Consider the following 24,583-nt stretch of genomic DNA (forward strand, 5'->3'; position numbering starts at 1 on the left):
GAAAGCCTTATTTATATCAAGAAACAGAGGCGCTGATTTTTTCCCTACTTTCTTATTTTCTTGCACGTTGTTGACCAAAGTAATTAACGGGTGAATGGTTGAGTGGTTTTCCTTAAACCTAAATTGAGAATTAGGACTGTTTAATGCATCTGTCACTTAATGTTCATTAACCAATGAAACAAACTTAATTTTAGTGATTCCCATGGTTATAAAAGAATTGCAGCGGATATTGGACTAGTACAAAATAAATATCAGCGACTATTGTACTAGTAATCGAAGTGAATATTTTAAACAAATGAAAATCTTCATTAAATTTTTTTTTGCAGCGAAAAACGAACACAAAAATATTATTTTCTAACAAAGTGAAGTGTATAATTTGAAAAACTTAAAGAAATTTGAGGAATTTCATTCATTAAATAGTCCTCCAAATACGATTCCACCACTCGCCTACGGCTCGTCTTAGAATTTTCATCCTCTTGAATAATAACCATCATTATATGCTCGTTGAAGAATGTACTATTGGGGACAAATTACTTTGGTCGTCAAAGTCAGTTGATTGACATAAAGTTGTAAAGCAAGCATTAGGACGGTTAACTTTATTTTTTACTACTCTCAACCACTGTCACTGTCAAACTCATCATTGCAAAATGTTAAATACCGAAAAATAGACCACTTAATGAGAAATTCCAAGGAGGAAAAATTGAAAATCCCTCAGAAGCAAGGGAGACGATTCTAAATTTTTGAATGGTGGAAGGTCCCATATTTTTGACAAGAGAAAAGTCAATAATTTGAAATTGTCATCAATGTTGACTTGACGTTAATGCTTGGTTTACATTAATTTGTTTTGAAGTGACAGAAAAATGACGACCAAAGTATTTTGTCCCCAATAGTACTACTATTTTTTAATGGGCTTACAAGTAACATCTGTTTCAACTTAGTATTATAGCCGTCCTAATTCTACAAATAGATGTTTTAAGAATCAATTTTCGGCAATTTGGTCTACATATTTTGAAAATTCAAAACCTCCAAAGCAAGTATTCCAAAGAATAACTATCTATCTAAAATGGTGACCTACAAATTCTTTGAATCCCATTAATTATTTTTTTAATGGTTTATTTTATTTTTTCTACGATCGTGCAAAAAGTGAGTGTTCATTGCATTGTTTTTAGTGGAAAAAGTGCCTCTTAATTGCACTAGTGCAATAAAGTCTTTATTGCACGCATCTGTGAACAGTCTGTCTACGATCGTGCAAAAAGTGAGTGTTTATTGCATTGTTCACACACGACGCACAGGACTGAACTGTTGTTTATCGTTGTTTTTTTCTCGTTTTTTTGTTCGATCATAGAAAAAATGTTGTATGCAACACGTGCAAAAAGTGTTATAATAATATAATAATAATATCGATAGGTTGTGTCGCCGGCTAAGTTGATGTCACCAGTATAATCTAGTTAGGTACTGCAATTGTCAAAGTATTTCGTTATTAATCAGAATCAAGCATTTGACATTAAAAGCGGCCTTCATAAAATTTAATGAATTTTGATCAAACATCTAGTTTCCACTGCACTACAAAAAAAATAAATTCAATTACACCTCGTCTCGCAGTAATGGATGTTTATTTCCCATTGATAACTGTATCACCTAATTAGCCGATTTACCGATCCTCGCGCCCGTAGGTATTATTTCAACGTCACCCAACAAAGAAAAATCTTCCAACAATGAGTTTTTAATTTTCGACGATAATTACATCATTTCGGAAAAATCCACTGGAAATTACCTAGCAAAAACGCCTCACTCTGGCACATAATAGTCATTAATAATGTGTCACATGCAGAGAGATGTAGATCTGTAATTAGATAGTGCAGTTGTGCTCTTGGAAATCCGATTCCCCCTTTTCCAGCATACGACGAACTCAATAGCAACCCTATTGCTGAGTAATTAAGCGATTTAGCTAATTTACTTGTAAGTAATTCAAGTACCGGCTCGGTGAATCCAAACATAAATAATACACCACCCTGTTTGCTTTGCTCGAATGTTATTAGATCGATGGAGTATGAATACAATGTTGTAAGCTTGCCTATTCAGTAAATGGAGCCGTCCGTATTTTGAAACAATATTTCCGTGACTGTGAGAATGGAGGCGGAAGTGTTCAAGACTCCTGACTTATTATGACACCTCTCGCGACACTCGATTTTTTCTCGCCGCCGCCATTTTTCGTCCTAATTACGCCGCCCGCGTGTTCGTCTCTCCCGTCTGTCGTATCAATTTCCACCCTCCGAAATAAACAATGCTGGGCAGGCCGACATCACCGCTTCCTGTGTACATCAGAGGTGCCAACCTGACACTCTTCCGCCCCGTCGTCGTTATTAGAACCGACCGGATTGGGTCGCTCATCTTGGATTCCGTTCGCGACGTCATCGAGGAAGTCACCCACACTTCCGACGCGAATTTTCCGATGATCTCGACGTCGATCAATCAAAAAGGGGGGTGCGTGTGTCGCGTCGCATTTTTTCCCCCGAAAAAGCTCTTAAGTGATCGGGTGTCTCGAACTTTTACATGTTTAAAACGTCTCGCCCGGCCTGTTTCAGTAAAAGCCGAGAAGCTGAAGAAGGAGAGGGAGGAAGGGAAGCCGGAAAAGAAGAAGAGGAGGAACGTGAGGCGAAAACCGATGGGGCCGACCAATTCGGCCGGAGAGGCGATCGAGAAGATCCTTCAGGAGAAGAAGATCTCGTCGAAGATCAATTATGACGTGTTGAAGAGTCTCAACGCGTCGATTAACAAGACGGATACGGCGCAGGAGGAGGAAGCCGCGACTTCGCCGTCTCTGCCGACGAAGAGGTGAGTTTTGAGCAAGCATTTATTAATTGTGTGTTGCATTCTATTGTGTAAAAGCTAATTTTTAAACAATGCAACAATGATGACTGGGTACATACAATAGATTATGTTATTCTACTTACTATTCTGTTCCATGCATACACCAATTAAAAGTTGCTTTGCACTGTTTACACAGTGTTGTTGTAATTATGTAAATATTTTCCTAATTATATAGGTAAGTAATTTCAAATATGATGATGGTTGATCAATTATTGTCTCTGACGTAGAGGCAAACGACATGCAAAATCCAAGCAATTTTATTTCTCAATGTAGTCATCTAAGATACTAATATACGTACAACGTGTCTCAAAAATAAATACATTAATTTTAACTGGTAATAGAACTCGTTTATAGCAGCAATATATTTGAATATATTTTTTCCTAAACCTTATAGTTATCCAATTAAAATTATTGAAAGATTTGTCACAAATTTCGTTACCCGACTATGGGGATTACTTGCTTCGCCAATGTCAATAAGCGAAGAACTAAAAACAAATGAGCAAGAAAACTTTCACTTGTTTCTTGCGAACGTAAGTACAACGGCTAATTGCTGCGCCCGTTGTTGTAACCTATAATGATAAGGGTAGAAGAGAAAAAAAGAGAATCATATGGTAGATATTAAACAATTTTAATAATAATTATTTTAAACTGACCGTAATGAATCGCCCAAACCCAAATAATAACAAAATGTCTCCTGAAATTGTATTAATCCCTAAAAATTCTCTTGAAGTAATTAGAGTAATCACTAAGCAGTAATCACTAACCATTGCAAGAAGTGTTCAAAGTGACCGCCGTTATTATTGTCAATATAATGAAGGCGCCGACGAAATAATTCTTCCACTTTTTCCAGCATTCCTCTGTTATTGCGAATTGTTGTGGCAGTATTTTCCACCCGTTTTCTTAAAACTTCAATTGTGTTAATTGGGATCGAGGAGCACTCCCGACGCTTTACCATACACCAACACAATATCTATGTATTCCCGAGTGTGTATGCGAGTAAATAGACAGCTCATTAATTTATGGGGGGAGGGGAAAAATACTGAAATGAAAATTATGCATATTTCGAAAAAATGATTTATACAAATTTTGTTGTTCTTGACGAGAACTGTTACTATTTAAAATTAATGTACTTATTTTAATGCGATGCTCAAGTGACTTGACCGTACTTCACTTCGAGAGTAAACGATAAATCACTGGGGCCCGAATCTGGCGGGTATGAGGGTTGCTTCATTAGCGCCCCATACACGAGTGGATTATCCGTACAGATCAGATACGTAGAGATCTATATCCAGTAACTATTGGGTGATTCAAAATGATTGTGGATAAGTATGGCAACTATGTACGAAAATTTATGTGGCAACTGTGTGGGTGGGTGAGAGTTGACAATGCGCGAACCCAGTGGCGGCTGGTACAGGAGGGGCAGATGGGCAATGCCCCCCCAAAACAAATTGTAAAATAAGGATAACAATAAATATAAAAATCGTTATATAGTCTATTCAAATATTTAAATTGTAATAAGTTCAAATCGCCTTTGTAATGTGACAATGGGTGCATTTTGTATTTTGCGCGCCGCTCAGCGTCATTTGGATCTTGCGTTACAAAAGCGCCTCGCGGCGTAGGCAAGCACTAGCTTGCCCCGCTTCGTTTATTTTCCCCTACGACGTACGACGCTTCTACAAGTTCTCCGACAACATCATGTTAAAAAATCCCTATGACGCCGATGCTCATCTATGTGGGCAAGAGCGACTTTGCCCACAGCGAATAAGAACACATAATTTACCGGACTTCATCGAACGTTGAATTGTTTTTAGCTCGATTGCATCCAAAGTTATGATTTTCAAATTTTAACGAGATTAACGAGATTTCAACTGATTTGCAAGTTCGCAACACTTGTCTAATTCTTTTTCAAACGTGTGTTTAGTGCTTTTATTTTCTGCTTTCAAGTGTAGTTTTTACTAGCATTCTGCATTAATAGTAACATTAGGTTTCAGTCGTGCTATTTACGAATATTATCATGAATTCCCTTCAATCAATTAAAAATTTAAAAACCGCCGTTGGACTTGGATTTGAAGAGCGGAAAGAAATTAAACAGTTGGGTCCACCTCGTCCAAACCTGAAAATTTGTAAACAAAATTTGATCAAGGGTAAAGTTGTGGTAAGAAATTTTATTGTTTCGTGTGTTTGGTAATGGGATCCGCTGATTGCGATCCTGCCTGGTTTCAGACCGGTGTTACAGATTTAAAACATTTGGGCCAAAAAGTTAAAAAGCATGCAATAAGCCAAAAACATTTATTTTATTCAGTCGAGTTTGGAATTTTAGGCAACACGGACCTCCGTAACCAGCTGAGTGGGGTATGGTATATCGCCTTGAAATTCAAAAACAATGAAAAAGTGAAACAAAATCGATATATTTTAAGAAAACTTATTGACGCGATAAAATTGTGCTGGGCATTTGAGTTAGCATTACGTGGACATGATGAAGGGGTTGAGAGCAATAACCCAGGCATTTTTCGAGGATTGATAAATTTAATTGCCGAAGTTGACGATATTTTAAAATTACACATAGATCAATCTAAAAACACCGTGTTCACTGGCACTGACATGGATATAGACAGCAATAAAAAAGTATTGGGTACAATCCGAATTGATCCAAGTGTGCCCTCCCTTTCAATTTGGTCACGAGCCGCCACTGCGCGAACCTTTGTAAACGTTCTGCAGCATTTTCGCGATTTCGGGTGTTTCGAAATGCATTACCGCGATCTTGGACGCCAATGAGAAGATTATTACACATTACCTCGAATGACATAAAAACTTAGCTTTTTAGGTTGGTCCTGGTCAAAACTGGCCGCGAAATTTGAAATTTTTCAGCGGTTCCTAAAAAAATTGATTCCTTTTAATTCTCTTGTAAACCATTAACATTTGTATAAGGCAAGTTGAGCTCTTTTGCATTCTTTTAACACGTACTACCTCAGGTTAAAATATCTGCACAACTTTCAAAATCACTCTGTATAGAAATATTCCAGAAATGGTCGGCAATCTGTTGGATTTGGTAGAATCTATGAGAATAATGCCATAAGTTCGTATAAAAATTTCCTCACTGGTAACCCTCCCTAAGATGTTCATTCTTGAAGTTGAGTGTTGAAAATAGATTTTTTTGTTTTTGATAATTTTTTAATCATATTCGAAATTATTTGGGACAGTATATTGAAATCTTGCATATTTTTCGAGAGCGTGAAATAGAAGGAACAATTTTTTGCTCATTTTTCACATTTTTAAGATCATTGACATTATTAAATTATAAAGTATTTATTCTTTTATTCGACGAGAAGTGTTTCAGCTATTAGAACACAAACTGTCGCGCGTCATTGAATTTGTTATTAAAGTTGGCGCTGGAACTGAAGCCGTAGGTTTATGTATAGGTATGCTAATACTAATATGCAAAATCTGGTTTTATGCACAATACCCAGAGATTTTAGTTAGTATGCATATTAACTAATATACACTGCTCCCAGAAATTAACGCATCTCTAATATTTTCTGTAATAATCGAAAAGTTTACAAACATTTCCAAACATGGATGCTATGATTTGTTAAAATAGTACGTGCAAAAACTAAAATACTCGTGGATAACTTATCTTTGCTTATTTATTGTTAAAAAAGTCATGCTAAAAGATAAGGTGTGAACACGTACAGTAAACGGTTATCCTTTTTGATCGAACTGTATCATAATTTGTATTGTCTTGCTAGCGATTGGTAAAAAATCACAAGTGTTGGTCATAATAAACCAAGTTTTTCGCAATTTAAGCCGTGATGAATACGTTAAAGTAGCTACATTAGCGGGCGAAGGATATTTCTATCCTGGGCTTGTGTAAAGGTTTGATGTTTCGCAATCTAATGTTAAGCGTCCTGGACAAAGAAGACATCGGGCCACAACACCAGCACAGGACAGATATCTGAGATTGCTCGCTGTCAGAGAACCCTTCACCAATACCCTACTTCTGCAAAGGCAGCTAGTCCGAGGAACTAACGTTCGAATTGCCCTCGAAACCATTCGCCAATGTCTTCTAGAAGATAACTTGCACATTCGACGCCCTGCTACTGGACACTTATTAACAGCAGCTCATCGGCAAGCACGTCTGCAGTTTGCCGAAAACTATGTCAAATGGAATGATAATAATGAATGGGCACGAGTACTGTTCTCAGATGAGTCCAGATTTTGCTTGGAGTCATCTGACAGACGTGTAAGAGTAATTCGGCGTCCAAATGAACGCTATGCCCAATGCAACATTCTTGGAAAGCAGCCTTACGGAGGTGGCTCGTTTATGGTTTGGGATGGTGTACGTTTTACGGCTTGTACTGATATGCATGTTTTTCCCAGAGGGACAATGGATGCACAGTTTATGTAACAGATATCCTGGAACAATATGTGGTACCATTTACCCCATTTATAGGGGATAAGTTAACCTTCCAGCATTATAATGCAAGACCGCACAGTGTCAGAATTCTGTTCGAGTATCTGGAGGAAATCGCTTTTGCTTGCATGGCCAGCAAGGAGTGAGGACCTTAACCGGATAGAAAATGTTTGGGACATGAAGGGGCGACAAGTCTGGGCTCTTCAGCCACCTCCAGCTAGACTGGGTGAACTTGGTGAGCAGATAAGCGCTATTTGGGACAATCAGGACGAAGCAGATATCCTGTCCACTATTAACATCATGGATAGACGGTGTTAAGCCGTCATTCATACTCGAGGTGGAAATATACGCTACTGAGCCATTTTCTCTAGTTTATTTTGTAGGGGCAGTTGTGACAATTTTTCTTTTTTTTTATTATTGCATAATATTTTTTTTCTACTAGAGTTTGGAAAACTTCAACATTGTAATACACTCACCGGCACAAAAAACGACTCACTTTGAATTTTATTAATATAATTGAGTAAGTCATTGTCTTAGAATTCTTTTTTGATATCATGTTGTATTGATAAGTGTTATTTAAGTTATTCTTTGCCAAAGAATATCCGACAAACAAAACATTAAACAAAGCAAATAAAATTTTAATGAAACAAAGTAAAAGTATTTAAAAAAAAAAAATGTTATGTTATGAAAAATTGCCAAAATTTGAACAGCATTTTGAATTAGTATCTCGTATTGTCAAATTAAATCTTTTAACACGTAAATCAACCGACAAAAACACAACATGGAACTAGCGCAACTTTTCTAATAATTTATTTAAACAAAACAATACAGTTCCCATGGTGACCATAGCACTCCCGATCATTGAAAATATCCCAATTTAACTATAATAAAGAAAAATAAGCACAAAAACAAATAGTTAATATGTATATTAACTAAAATCTCCGGGTATTGTGCATATTAGCGGTAACATATACAGGGTCATTATAAATGATTGTCCCATCGCAGTTGGCGTTGAAAACTCACACAAATTTGGGATGTAGTAGACAAATTTACACTACCGCCAGCAGCGCTACCTATCGGCATTGCTAGTCTCACTCATGTTATAAAGCTTGCGGCACATTCAACTACGTCACCAACGCCTACTGCGATGAGACAATCATTTATAATGACCCTGTACATTAATATAAATCATGTTACAAAATGCTATCAGTGGAGTTAAACAAACTACACATTTGTGCTTAGAACAAAATGGTGAGCATTTTCAGCATATGTTGTAACATTACTATTGTAATTTTTTTCTTAATCCCTCGAATCAAGGCGGTCTCTATTTTAACAGGCCGTGACACTGACTTCAGAAAGTGGTCTGTGGAATGGCCCACTAACGTCTGACAACGTTGCTTCGCCAACCTTTAAAAAAAGTTACTAGTTTTGAAGTTTTGTGATCACTCACTGTCACTCACTATTTTGTCATTGTTAGCTGTCAGTTAATCATCACTGAAAGATTTTTCTAATTCTCGTATTGAAACTTTACTTCAGTCAAAGTATATCAGGTGACCAAGTCAAGGTAATTATGTGTATCATGTTTTATAAGATAGCTATTGTTAGTAAAATTTCATAGTCCTGTATTCTGAACAAGTATCCTATCCAAAATGAAGATAGAAGTCTTTTTAGTTCACCTTGATTGCAGCAGCTCGAGTGCAAATTCCAACACATGCCACCTGTACACCGTACAGCTCAGGACAAGATTTTTTTTCTAAAGTCGTACACAGAGACCATTAAAGACCAATAAAGGTGCAGTATGAATTGTTGAAAATAAATAAGAACTGCAAAAGCTAGTACTCGGGTGTATGGACCCTACCATCAATACAGGTTTATAATTTAAAATGGATTTTAGACCTAATGGAACGAGCAACAAAGACCTCACGCGCCAGTTTTCTAGTTCCAAAATCCGCATCAGTTCTTGCATTCTAATCTTCTTCGATGGGAATTTGAAAACGCTAAAGAAGGAAGACTTACTTGAAGCATAATTTGACTTGCAATTGCGTATGTACGAGAACACAACATTTGTGTGGCATGTTTATTTTTCAATTACTGAAATTAATTGCACAATTAATTATCTTGTCAAAATGATTTTTGAATGAACCGCCTTTCTATGGAAGTGCCAATATTTCGCTATTTTCTGTTTTACAATTGTCATTAAATGTGACGTTTGTCGCGATAGTTCAAAACTAGACATGCCTTGACAATTCCAGCGCCAACTTTAATAACAAATTCAATTGATCGCACGATAAAATATGAACTATTGCAAATTACTAAAAAATCGAAGTGCAAGTTTCATGGTGAAACTCGGTACAAGTTTCTAATAACTCCTTTGGATATCTCCAAGGCACAAAATTGGCCATGAAAAGATGCACCTCAAGTTCTACGAGTGTGCAAGAATTCAAATTCCTAAGGAATTAGCTGTTATTATGGGACTATCTAGGGAAGTTGGCAATCAAAACGATAATTTTATGTGTTTTTTAGCATGTCTGTAGATGCCGCTGCGGCAAATACCTAAACTTTTCACGTCTCTTGGCAGCTGTACAATTTAAGAATTTTGCACATAATATTTTGCTCACATGTCTTTGATCATGATTATTTCTTAATTCTACCATTTAAAAGGAAGAGAAATTTGGTAATTAGGTGAAAATTTTTAATAAAACTTTTTACGAAGTTAATTTTTTTTTTTTTTTAAATGCCATTCCCGTTTTTTGCCATACGGCTTTTACGGTACCTTTTCGGTCGGCCGAAGTTAATTAATAATTATTAAAAATTTCACCTGGCAGCATCTGATCATTTTGTTATCCAAACTTTCCAATGTTGCGGTAGCCAGAATTTATTATTGAATTGAATACTTGAGGTCTTGGCAGGTCAGGTGTCAAATATTTGGAATTTTCACTGAAGCTACCAACTTTGTTGTAGAATCACATAAAGCTGGAATTGGGAAATTTGAACAATTCTGTGCTTTAGATACTCTGTTCGAAGCTTGCTTGTTTTGAACATTAATGAAAAATTTGCTAAATAAATTGAGGGAAAAGAAGATTTAAAAAAATTAAAAAGGAAGATGAAATGTAAAATATTTTTATCATCCGTGTTTATCATGGAGTTTTTTTTTTGTCTTTTATAGTAATATGAAGTAAGGTTTTGTCATCGTATAACATCGTACACTTACAGTTATATGAAGAATGATCCTTTGGACAATTTTCGCTGAGAAATCTTATCGTTATGTTCCACGTTTAGAATTATGTAATATTTTATTTCTGATCGACCAAAACCTGATCTACCTATTTTGTCTTTTATCAAAAAGCACATTTTCTTCTTTAAAATATTTTATGACAACTTGTGGCACATCCATATGTGCTGACATAAATTTAAAGTTTTATCCTTAAAAATTAAATTAGGTACGTTAATAAAACTCTGAATGAAGTATGTAAGTTCAACGATTATTAAGGTCAATCATAAATAAAGACATATAATCTATTCCATCTTTAAAAAAACGATAGGTTGCCATGCTTTAATTTTGTTAAATTGGCAGTACTGAGGAAAACAGTAGTTATATTTCATTTCATTTTGGTTGTAAATCTTTTGTAACTAAATTTGAAGTGCTATGTTGCAAGATGATTCTAAAACAAAAAGTAAATAAAGTTGTCAATAAATGTCATTTTGGCGTTTTTCCAATTTATTTTAAATTAGACAACACAAAGTAACAATTTAAAGGGTTTACTACAAGAGCATAATGCCAAAAGTTGTGTTTGTCGAGACAAAACGTGGTGTGTTGAAGGGCTAGACACATTTTAAACGAGATCGGCCCGATGTAAGTAATGATGCGATTATTAACTGATTGATGGATATCTTCAATGTGAGAACAATGAATTTGTATTCGATGAAATCCTGAACTGTATAACTAATTTATAGGTGGGAAGATCTATTATATATTGCATAATTACAAAAAAGGGTCTGGAGGATACTATCGCGGCCAAAATACTTTGGTCGTCAATGTGACATAAATGACATTCAATTGTAAAGCAAACTTTAGGATGTTTAACCTTATTTTTTACTACTGTCAAAATTATTTTAATCTATCAGTGTCATCCGGGTGGGGTAAATCCCAGCTGCGGAGGCAGAGTTCAAAAGCAAAAGATCAACATGGTCGCGGTTTAGACAACCTTCAGAAGCAAGTAAGACGATTCTATATTTATCAAAAACTGAAGGTGCCATATTTTTGACAAGAATAATTTGAAATTGTCATGTATATTGACATTAATACTTGATTTACATTTGAAGTGTCAAAAAGTGACGACCAAAGATTTTTGGCCGCGATAGTACTAGAACTACAAAAAGAGGAAAATCAGAAAAGTGGAACCATTTTTTAAAAGAGATCTGAACAAAATTATTCGTGGGCTAAACATTAGAAGATGATTCGGAATCTAATGATGGAGATAATTCTGAAGATGAAATAATGGAGGAGGTTAAAGTGTAGACGACTTTTAAAAAAAGTGATTCCATTTTGGAGAACTTATCCGTTTTCTGCTTGTTAAACTAAAGCAAGCGTTCTTGAAACTCATTCAACGACTAAAGCCTCCACCAGATGTTTATATTTTGATTTGTCTTTTTTTTCAATTGCTATTTTTAATAAAAAATGCTGGGTTCTCTATTAATCTCATGTAATACAGTTTCAATCGATTCGCGAAAAAGTGGAACCTAAGTATGGCAACACTGTGCCTTCAAATTTTTCAAAATTCCTAACCAAACTTTTATTCAGATATACAGGATGAAATCTGTCAGATTGTCATGGCCAAGCATCGTTTTTTTAAAGTTGGAATACATTATACATACTCGTACATACATATTATCCGTTCACCTGACATCCGCACTGTCAGTGTCATTTTTTATTCAAATTGGTCGAATGTACACTTCTATTAAAAAAAAAAGCGTACACGTATTGAGGGCTACTGTAAATGGGGATAAAATTAATTAATCGTTTCCAAGAAAACGTATTACTGACATTTTGTATGTATGTCAAATGTGTGAACACTGTTTTTTATAAATTTTTAAATTGTTAGATTGTTGAGAGTTGCCTTTTTCCATAAATTTGAGAATAAAAGTTTGAATTGTGTTTGTAGTATTTGGTAATACTTGCCCAATAAAAGGCAAAACATTTCTGTGGCGGTCGTGAAAAAGTAGGTAAGTCGAAAATGTTAATTTTTCAGGTCAATGATTCAAAATTCCACATCATTCCTAAAATCCTGTAATTAAATAGAAACTTCTTTCTACCTGTACTTGCTTTCAATATAAGTAAATTTTAAACTGTGAAAATCTGAATTATTTAATTCCATGATTTATTATTAAGGTGTAAACATCGTTAACTCATTTTTGAAATTATTTGACTTACCTACTTTTTCACGACCGCCACAGATTTATACACATTAAAATCTCTGAAGAATACATCGATCAGGTTTCTAAGTAACAACAATTAAAAGATAGGTTTACGATATGGCAATCTAGCCAAAATTGTGCTCACTACTTGTACGCTTTTTTTTTTTAATAGAAGTGTACATCAAAATTTCGACTTTTCTTTTGAGTGTACATTAAATCTAGTGATAAATAAATTGCTACTGTCAGATAGAAGAAGTTGGGTTATAAACTGGTGTTTCAAATTATTTTATTTAACGCTATTTAAGGTATTGCATCTAAATCTTCCTCAGAATAGAACTCCAATTCTGATCCTGAATCGGACGCGGCAAGAGAAATAATTGTTGGAGGAACATCAGCAATAGATAAATGACTCATATGCCTTTCTAATGTGGCAACATTATTTTACGTAAATTACCAAGTTAGTATAATAGGGATTTTAAATATTACCAACAGCTTGTCAACCTGACAGTGCGGATGTCAAGTGAACGGATAATATGTACTTACTAAATTTTAGACACCTTCCAACTAGGTGTTTAGTAATTTCCAATTATTCACACATTAATTGATTTATACAGCCTGTGCATTCTCAAACTCGAATATAGGCAATTATTATTATTATATCCTCAGGAAGTACAAATATCATCCCTACAAGACACAGTGTCATCAACAGATTTTTGCAGTTGATGAAGAAAGTAAGAGTGAAACCTGTTATGAAATACAGGAGCGTGCTATTGTAATGATCGTCGCTTTCTGTCGACAATTTGCTTCACAGACGAATGTACTTTTACACTAAATAACGAACCAAATGTTGAAAACACGCGATATTGGGCTCAAGAAAACCCTCGAGTAAATATTCCTACTAGAACTCGGTATCCTCAAAAAATTCATATCTGGGCTAGGATTTTTAATAATATTTGAAATTTAAATTCAGCAAATTATTTACTTTAATATTATAATTTAATTCTTAGGCAGAATATAGCCTAAGGGAGTCCGTTTCGGCTCAGGGACGCGAGGGTCGCGGGTTCGATTCCGACCCAGGGCGAAATTTAAATAATTAAAAAAAAAAAGGCCATATTCTGTCTCGTGATTCGGAAGTCACGTTAAGCCATTGGTCCCGGTCTATTGAGTTGGTCATCATGCCCTTCATAGATTTGTAAACCAGTCCTAGACTGTGTAACAAATTTATTTTTTTTGATGTATCGAAATAATGGCATAATATCTATAAACTGAATGCACAGTGTTAATTGCCTATGTTCGACTTTGAGAGTGGACACCCGGTATAAATAAAGAGCGATCAAATTAATTTGTAATCGAGTTATCCATGAATCAGAAATCGTATGTCGTCACTTGAACTCCACACTTCAATGAACACAGCTTGAAATACAGGTTAGATCTCGACATATCAATGGCAAAAGACAAACAGGGGTCAAATCCATGGATGACTATATCTTTATGGATTGCAATTGTAGGATTTTCATGTGACGCTGTAAAACTATAAAATTCAAATTATCAGCAAAGAACTAGCAGTTTGTCTAAAAAAAATCTTAACATAAGGGTTATTCTCCTTTAAAACACCTTCTAATGAAATGGACCCGGGAAACGTTAACTGCTGATTTCCAAATGCTTGGCTATTCAATCCCTAACAAACGGTGCTAAAAAAATTCAAGTTTGGCTTCACTAGTGTGACCTGCAAAATGCAGCTTTGTTGATTTGGTAAATACATATTACATACTGTCAAACTGTCAAAATCACATTAACATACTATAGAAGGCCTCTATTACGTGTGTACTTTAAAAAGGACAAATTGAACAATTTCGTACTTGGGTAATGTGAATAAATGACCATTCGTTGGCAAGTTTTTGTTTGTTAGTCAACCCTCTCCACACCAAGAACAATAAATTATGAACAACTCTGTTAAATATTATAAATTAATATTGTAGATGTTGGTAAAATTGTCAAAATTGAAATTTGGATTGTCTAATCAAGCCTATAATAAAGTGACGTTTGTGCAAAGAAAAATATTTCTTTCTGTGGTGTAATATTATGATTTTCGCAATTAACGACATTTCCCATGTTTGGGCTGTGTCAAACACCCCGTCAGATTATCATTAAGCGAGCTACTTAGTATGGGCCGTCATAAATTTGCATTTACATGTTGCCCCGTTCACGACCTCACAGTCCGCAAGTTTCTCCGGATTTCAAGAAGGGCCTAATTGCCGTAACTTGTTTTTACTGCTTTGCGACTCTTAATCACGAATTCCGCCGTTCTTTTTAATAGCGAAACACGAAACGAGTTTTATGCATTTTCTAGTTTCGGTGAAGCTGGGCGCTGCACATGAAATATGCACAATTTAATACAGAGAAGTAGGTTATCTAAAAATGTTGTGTGATATTTATTGCCCAATTCACGACGTCAGTTTTAATATTACAACCAGCATCCTTCACTAACAAAAAGATGTGTGATGTATCGCTCTAATCACGAAAATCTGCGTAAAAATACGATGAAGCGAACGAGTTGTCGGGATTGGACCCAAAATATTTTCCATTTTATTCCGAAACAAAGAAAATTTATTGAATCGGTCAAAGAAACGTAAAATTTATCAGTCGACTCCGTCGAGTTTGTAAACACGGACGCATACACCGAATCAGAAAAGAACAGTCGGAATTGAAATAATACGAATTTACATGGTTAAGTGCGGAGGGAAAATTCAGAAACGCGAAGAACATGCAATAAAATCGAAGGGTGTTGGGGATTTTAAAGTGATTTCATTTTGTTTGCGTTGATTGTGGTAAACGGGCGAGCAGTCGCAAATAATTTTTTCACTTATTGCTGGTACGCCAGTGAGAATATTAATTATTGTTTGATCAATTGCCACACGTCAATATTTGACGCGTAAATAGGGAATCGGTGCTGCGAATTGTAATTAGCTCACATGTAAAATTATGGTAAGAGAAGACATTAATACAAATGAGAATACGGAATAAATTACAAACAAATCTAACCATAAATATATTTCCAACAAAACTATATGCGAAATTCTAATCTGAAATAAAAGGAAGATCAAAACGTTTAAATTGGTAAAATGCTGCTTGCTTTTTTAAAGTTAAATTTGAAAATTTTATTAGTTTTAAAAATTTCCACACGGTAAGCTCTTCAATACTTAGTTGTATCGGAAGGCTGGAAAATGTCACTTTGCAAGTGCGAGCACGGATGTGCACAAATGCAATATTGTTAAAATATTACCTGGTAGAGAATTTATTTTTCTTCCATTGACGACATAAAAGATCCAAGAAGCGACTGTGACACCACAAAAGTCAATCAGTTCCTCAAATATTAAAAACCGTCGTCGTCCTCTCTGTTATTCCTAACCCGTCGCCAGTTCTCCATGAGGGTTGTCGACCTGGTGGCCGCCCGCACCTATGTCTGATAACCCCCTCAGCCTCTACCGATTCGACTTCTGCTATACATAATGTACAGCTTGCGATAAAGGATACAAATTTGCCCTACATCAATATTTCACATTTAAAAAATTGTAATTTGTGCAACTTAAGTGAATTAATCATGTTTTTGACGATATACATACAAGTGTTCCAGAGTTGCGAAAAAGCTCCGTAACTTGTTTGTTATTAAAGATATCAACTTTTACTTTTTTCTAGATGATAGCTACGCTTCTGCTGCACATTCGGAAAATATTGCGGTATACAGGGTGATATTGGCTCCTCTAATTATTTTTCAACAAAACCTTAAATACAAAAGTTTTAGAGTAAAAAAAATTGTACCTAAATTTTTTTTAAATTATATTCTAACACCTTCTGGGTCTGTTAGACAAGAAAAATTAAAATATTAAAAATCTATCGATAAAATAGTAATAGCCATGATTCCCGACAGCAATAAAGTTCATTTTTTGACAAACGTAACGAGTTTGCTGATTCCTCAAAGAATGAACTCTTTTAACAAAGAAGAAAAAGTTAACTTCGTAAAATGGTACTAATCCGGATTGTCTTTTAGAGACATGCACGCAAAATTTCCTGCATTCTATCCGGAGCGACCAATTCCAAGTTTGACATGTCGAATATCATACTTTGTCACCTTTGGTTGTCACCTCGGTTACACTTCACAACTATTGCTACTTTGACAAATTCTTCAATTCTTTTTTCCATTATAGTGTACTTCTGGAAGATGTTAAAAAACGAAAAAAATAAGAATTGGGAACCATTTTTAAAACTCTACAACTTTTCAATTTAAGGGCTTTGGTCTAAAAGAATTAGGGGAACCAATATCCGAGGATTTTTACTTTTACACGTAAAGTGCCTATGTACCAAAATCCATTCTACACCCGGTATAACAAACAAGTTATGGAGCTTTTTCGCAACTCTGGGACACCCTGATGTTGATAAGAATAAAATTGGCCAAAACATAAAACTCTACTCGTAGGACTCCCCGCAGGTAAAAGGTAAATTAACCTAACAACGCTATATCAAATCCATAACCATCTCTAATGTAGGTTAAAACAGAACAGGTATTTTTCCCTTTGGGAAACCCCTAGTGGAGATTGGTATGCAATTTTGTTTAAATTTTTGCAAATTTTAAAATTATAGATTTAACCTCGTCTGCTGCTGATTGATTGTTGCTGAGTAACAAACACCTCTTTAATTTTTTATCATATTATTGATAGTCACCAACTAATCTGTTTGTTTAAATTTACCAAGAGCAAGTTTTCATTTTTCTTATTATCATGGTCATTAATCAATAATATTTTTCAAAAAATACTCACAGTACGAAAAGTTTGCCTTAATACAAATTTGAACACTACTCCACCCTTAACAGCATTTTATTTCATACTTGCGTTTTGTTTTAAGAACAATATTTTTTATCTTACAGGTGCAGTTTTTGAGCTACATTAGACCATTGTTTTCGGTGACAGAAGTCAAATTTTAATCACAAGTGAGATAAAGTACTCACTAGTGAGTTAATTTGACAGTTGCCATTTAACTTGACATAAATCACTCACAAGTGACTAAATTTGACAGCTGTCATTTTCCTTGAATGAAACTGCATTTCTTGGATTTTTGCAATAGTTGCACCTGTAAGATAAAACGTCGTATATCACACGTGATCGAAATGCCATTATGAAACTCGTGAGAAGTGTCCCACTCGTGCGCAAGCGCACTCGACGGTCAAAATTCTCACTCTTGTATAATGATGCATTTCTATCACTTATAATATAATGTACTATTAATAACAATCGATAAGTTCCACATTATTTTGCGGTTTTGTCAAGGATCCTCACCACTTCATGATCAGCTGGAATACTTGAATTTGTAAGCATATCCGTCTTGTAGACCACCTTGAAAACAAATCGCAAATAGCAGATGAGATTTTACATTTAATAAAGGACAATTTTCCTCACCGTGTCGCATCTTGGCCAATTTAAATTGTCGGCAATGCCAACAGCTTTCTTTCTTAATTAATGATGTACTACCATAATTTAATTAACCTTACAAATATATAATCTTGTGTGAATCAATCTACGACTCAGTTTTTGTGTGTCAGACCTTGTTAAGTCTCCGTTTTATTGGTCCTAAATTTAAATAAATTCTTTATTTATTTCAAGAATAGTCAAATACTTGAACTTGAATTTAATTTCGTTAGCAGTATCACCATATGCGCAATCTTGTTTTTATTAATATCGTCTCCGTGTTCCGAAATAAGAATTTTATGTGCATAAAAATATTGACGTCCGTAGACGAAATAGAGGTTTAATTTTAAATTTTATGTTCTCAGAATATATTCATTCCACTTGCAGCGGTACTTTCCGTAATCAGTAATCACCGTAAACCACCGGGCGTTTTTAATTGTGACCAAAAAACAAAAAAATTAATACATAGATGTTAATGAGGACATCGTTCTTTCAAGTCTACCAACAGAATCGTCGGAGTTCGACATTTAATTTAAATTTGGGCCAAATACACAGTTTTGCTACATTTTCACTTCTCCGAATTCGATTTTTATTAGATTTATCGGTAAAAGTCTGTGATAACGTGTCAGATAACACATTCAGAATCGTTGGAAAGGATTTTCCGGCTCAGCGGACCAGAGCAAATTTAATTATGTTAGTAATCCGACCGAAAGTAGATACGGACACGTCTTCCCCAAAAAATAAAAGTTTCAGCTTGATCCCGTAATTGAGAGGTTAGCTTTTTCACCTTGTCATCGATTTAATTCGATTAATTAGTAACGAGCGTGTTCAAATGGCAATTGTTCATAAATGGCTTTTAACGAGGTGTACATTGTGAAACAGTTCGTTTCGATTAATTTACTTCTTGTGTTATAATAAATTCAAAATGCTAAACCGGGTCACGCAACTTTAATTATTATCACGCCATCTTGTACGTAATTCAGTGTCATTTCTTGTACATACCCTCAGTCAAGGTGGTTCCAATTTACCGGCATTCAATTACATGGAGGGTGTCGAGAGAGATTTCATTACGAATCTTACACGGAGCTACACGGTGAACCAAATAATGATACAATTTCTACACCCCATGTGAATAATGTTTACATTAAACTTGACTCCAATTTTGTCTCAAGTATCTTGTATGAAAATAAAATTAAGAATTTCCAAAAATAAATAACGGAAAAATAATTCGATGAAATATTTTTTGGCCGAATTTTTCAACACCGTAAATCCGATACGTTTAACGCTTCGTTAAAATTTTGAACGTGTTGCAAAGTTAAATATCGCATGCCACAACTTTTCTAACATTAATGAGATGCTGTAGAGATCAAAGAAATCATTCCGGCAACATAGCCTTCTGGTAAACATTTGGATTCCTATCTGTAAAAATCACTGGTGTATTCGCCCCTAGAATCAAAGACTGAACATTTTCTCCTTTCACAGAAGGCACCGGAAGTTCTCATAACCGTGTCTGTCGTTTTGATAGTTGTAGACCTGTTCAACAGCGGAACGTTTTTCTTCTTTCACCATTCGCCATTCTTTTTGGTCGTTTCGATGACCTTGAAATGTTATTTAAAAAAAATAGGTTTTTTCAAGAAATTTCTTATGTAAATTGAAATGTTTTTTGACCGTCGGGTAGACAATTAGAAGATCTATTAAAAACGGTAGTAAAAATGCGACGTTGCCATTAAAAAAAACCTTTGATAACATCGTAACTCTTTCAAGGTCATCAAAAACAGCAAACATACCATCAACAGAAAGCTTTTTGAAAACGCTAGTTCACCTGTTTTTGCCTTTTTCTCGAAAATCATTCGTTTCTATTTCATTGGGGTGTTTTCAGATTTTTTGGACACACTGTATGTACAGTTGCGGCCAAATAAAACTGAGCAGCAATTTTTTCTATTGTAAATCGGAATTGAATGTTAAATCACCTGAAAAATCATCTCCTAGGAGATAACATAAAAAACTATTTTTCAAATTGACATCATCCGTCACTGTTATGTTGTGCCACAGGTATGGGTATCCGGTAACCAGAGAAACTTTCATTTTAAAAGCCTGAATTACCAAAATTTATAAAGATGACATAAAATGTCAATTTAGTGGTCGCTTTTATTGGTCGCAACTGTACTTTTTAAGTGTAATAAAGAATAGTAAGTAGATCATATCGTAAAGAGTAGAAGTGAGTCTTTTTGTGTTAAGCCCAGAGATTGAAGACCGAGACGAAGTCGAGGCCGGCAACTGGGCGAAGCACAAAACGACCTTCTATTCTGAATGATACAGGTGATCCAATTTTTTTTAAATGCTCTAGCAACTTTATTTCTTGTCGATTTCAATAAATGATATATCAAATGAAAAGGCGTTTAGGGGACTATGAACTGCCATATAATATTTATTTTTTAAAGAAGCAGTTTACGTGGGGTGATATTTAACTTTCTTATTTTAAATTGTGACAATGGTTTTTCATTACTTATTTTTAGTCACTATTTTTCTAAACATTGCTGTATAAAAATATGATTTGTTTCTTGAAAAGTTTTGAAGAAATAAAATTGTTTAATAAATAATAATTGAGTCATTTTAATGAAAAAACGAATAAAATCAAGTTGCTTTGTGAGACCTGTCAGCTAGAGCATTTGTTAAAATTGCATTTCCTCGTAATCGTGAGTAAAAGAAATGACCAACATGCTACATGTCAGTTCTAAACTCCATTCGAGTTTTTAATTATAGTCCGATGGACTTGAACAGCATCCACTGGCAGAAGCGGACCATTGTTATCTCGTTCCCGTGTAAAATACCGGGTGATCAAGAAGGACTGTTTAAGTTGGCAGTACAATTAAGAAATTTTTTAACTTCGGTTATTTATAACACTGCAACTGGATATGTTTTGTTGGTTTATTTTACAAATATCTGATATAGGTATAGCATTAACAACGACAAGCCACCAACAACCGGAAGTTACTCCTGTTATACGATTTAAAATACGATCCAGGGTTACCAACTTAAACAGTCCTTCTTGATCACCGCGTACATTAACAAATTTCTTATTTGCGTGTAAGGGCATTGACCTTACGTGGCATTGCCGAAACAAAATCTAGGAAGAAAGAAAGACACTAAAGACAGTCCAAACCTAGTTGTTTAGTGTCGTTTTCAACAACTTTTAATATATTTTACCTATTAGTTGATAAATAGTTATCAAATATTGGTAGCACCATGCAGTGCTGTCAAATGTCGAAAGCAGACACAAGTCATGTCGACTTCTTGATTCGGACTAAGCTCATCGGAATCGGACTATAATAAAAAAAATGGACTATACGGAAATAGCTTGTCCGTGTTTTTCTCAAATTCTGACAGTGTCGAACAAAAAAAATGTATCTAAAAAGTTGTTAGTTTTTTATTATCTTATTGATTATTCAAAATCAACACAAGTATCAGTAACTTGTGTAAAAAATCTAAAATAATTTCAACTTCTATGTATCAGGCCGCGCCTGCAAACCGATGACAACACCGGAAAGAAAGACGCCAAGCCTTCGATCAAAATCCTGGGTCGCTCCAAGAAATCCGACGTCGGACTGCCCTTCGTCGAAGAAGAGAAAAAGACAGAAAAGAAGGACGAACCTTCAGGTAAAATAAGTTCACGCGACTTTCTCCAATCCTTTGACATTCAACAAAAACAAAAAATCGAACGTCCTTTCTCGCGGTGCAATAAACATGTAAGAATGTCTAGTGACATTTATTGTTCGCGAAGTTCAAGTCGAAGCCGCGTCGGAATATAAAATGAATGCAAAAAATAAGGAAATGTAGTGATATAGCTCATAAATTATTTATTCAAATGTTGTTAAGCCAGACGGTGACATCACTTTCTTTAAATTTGTTCGCAGAAGAGGAGGAGTTGGACGAGGATTACGAAGAAGAAGATAACGTCGCCGAAGAGTCGGTAAAAGAGAACGGACTGCTAGAGATGTTGAGGCAACATCGCGAAGACGGAGACGAAGGGGAAGAGTACTTCGGGTACGACGAAGAAGAGTACTAGGACGTATTTAAAACTAGGTTAGCTTCATTTTTTCCGCATTGTTGAGTGATGTGTCGGTTTTGTTAAGCCTTTTATTGTTGTAATTTATTTATATGCATTTTGTAGTCTTTTTAATACAATAAACGCCAATATTATTGGAAATAAAATCGCAACTCACCTATACTCGGTTTGCTGTACAAGAGGATACAACTGTCGCCGGTAAGTCATGCACGCCCACTTTTAAAATGAACAGACTACACCTATAAGAAACGATGTTCGTCCAAAATTCGAGGAGTCATTACGAATAAACGAATGCCGGGATTTATTGGGTCTAAAGTCAGAAAAATCGTTTTCTGAACGCTTTAAATTTCGTTTCCCGCAATAAAACTCCCCTCGCCTCTAATTATTCAGGATGATTGAAATTAATCGCGTTCGCTCCGTGTTTTTATAAGTCAAAATCCGAGTCTAATGCATAATTTATAACAATTATTTCTTTGCCTTCATAACGAGATTACGTGGAAATTTTAACTGGTTCGCTTTATCGGCGATTTATTAAAACGAAAATTTTCAGTTTGTGGTTTATTGTTTTTAATGGAACGCTGGAACGAGATTTCCGCGGAAGATACGATGCAATCATGTTGCGAATGAACGCTATGAACTGCAGAAAAATTACAAGGACGGCGTTAGCATAACGCAATCGGTGTTAAGGTGCGGCGCTTGATCATATTCTACTCCGAGAGAAATTTATTTAATCAATTTCCATTCGAGACACAATCAAGTGAATTTTGTTTGCCGAAAAAGTGAGCAAAAAGCAGAATGGTGTCCTTTCGAAGTCCTGACCTTTCAAAGCTGAACTTGAGGAGTCGACGACTTGTCGTCACATTTCTAGATGGTCATTTCAAAAGTGTCCGAGTTTGTGTCTGCCTCAAATTAAGGCAACAATTAACAAACGCGGTTAACTGGAATTCTTGTAGGTAAACGGCATTATTAATTTTAACATTTATGTAACTGTAGTAGGGTTATACAGAAATACCTCAAAATCATATACCCACTTACTTGCCTTTTCAATCTGAGTCGAGATCATCTAGTTTACTGTGTGAGTGAAATTACTCAACCATGTCTGGTAAAGTATCACGTTTGGTAGCTTTAGAACCACGTGGATGCGCGAATTATCCTTTTGGGACTCATTGGTTAATGTTTTAAAAGTAAACTACTAAATTCCAACACATTTTCGCGACTTAATGAATTTATCTTAGACATGTTTTCCAAAAACTAACATAAAACTGCAGCTAATGTGTACGAGTACATTAAAAATTATGTAGGTACTTGTTTGGCTGCATAAGTTGTGAAACGAACGCAGTAGTTGAATAGTGATGGCAAAATAACTTCCTGTTCCTGCCCTTCAACATATAAATAAACTAACCTTGCAAACTTCATTTTGTCCTGCAGTGTAATAAAATACATAAATAAGTATGTATGTACATTTCTTGACGAAATCGAAGCTTCCAGAGTGTTTACATGTGGCTGTCAAAATGACAACAAAGTGTTGAATACCTTTTTGCTTATAAAAAAAGACAAAAAAAATTTACAAAAAATAATTTAAAAAATCGAAAAATTCAATGAAGGTTTTCATGCAAGATGTCCTTTAAATATAATTGCAGTACCTAACTCTCACACATACAAAATTTGGCATTGCTTGTCATTGTCACAAATTTAGACCCGTTAACTCTAATTTAAGATCTTGTAAAGACGTTGTTGCTGAACGATCACTTTGAATGTTGCTGCAAAAAATTTCCGACTTGGTTAATCTTTTTAATTATTACTTAGTGACTCGTAAGGTGGTGCAACGGTTTTGTGCTCAAATTTAAATTGAAAAAAACACTCTTAGTGAAGATCCGGAACAAAATCCAGTCAGTAGTTTATTATATTATTATTATTATAAGCAGACAAGAGATACATACAAACGTACAAGTTTTGCTTTTTTTATATGTTACGACGATAACATGTTCTGTTTAAATTGAAGCATTTAAAAGAAAGAGAAATTAGAGTAAACTGCAAAAACATTTTATCTACTTTGCGTTACAAATGGGTTCATTATTATATCGAAAACAGTTTAATAATGAATCATATTAGGTTTGTTCCCACACGCGTCAGAACCAGTTCAGAACTGTACTGAGTTTGCGCAGATGAAAATTCCCGTTCCAACACACTCTGAACCATCCTAGGTACGGTTAGGTTCGGTGTTCCAACACGAAAAGCTGCGGTTCTCGAATCGATTCTGAACCGTGAAAAACAGTTTGTACGATTAATCACTGTTGAGTGGTGATACTAGCCGTAACAAAATGATATGGTCGTCTTTGTATAAATACTTAAAAACTTTAT

The 24,583-nt window shown here is 35.1% G+C and overlaps 1 protein-coding gene and 1 long non-coding RNA gene across 2 annotated transcripts in view; one reads left to right on the plus strand and one right to left on the minus strand.

Annotated features, from left to right (window-relative positions):
• The window catches only part of Brf (Brf RNA polymerase III subunit), a 91,297-nt gene extending 68,923 nt beyond the window's left edge, over positions 1–22,374 (plus strand). The window contains exons 10-12 of the mRNA XM_069037335.1: positions 2,586–2,835; positions 21,671–21,813; positions 22,071–22,374. Coding sequence (XP_068893436.1) covers positions 2,586–2,835; positions 21,671–21,813; positions 22,071–22,222 — 545 coding nt within the window. The 3' untranslated portion in view covers positions 22,223–22,374. The remainder of the gene's footprint in view (positions 1–2,585; positions 2,836–21,670; positions 21,814–22,070) is intronic.
• Positions 1–24,583, minus strand: part of LOC138124588 (uncharacterized) — a 211,906-nt gene that overhangs the window by 178,372 nt on the left and 8,951 nt on the right. The window lies entirely within an intron of this gene.

Source organism: Tenebrio molitor, chromosome 2 (genome assembly GCF_963966145.1).
Source record: "Tenebrio molitor chromosome 2, icTenMoli1.1, whole genome shotgun sequence".
In the NCBI taxonomy this organism is placed as follows: domain Eukaryota; kingdom Metazoa; phylum Arthropoda; class Insecta; order Coleoptera; family Tenebrionidae; genus Tenebrio; species Tenebrio molitor.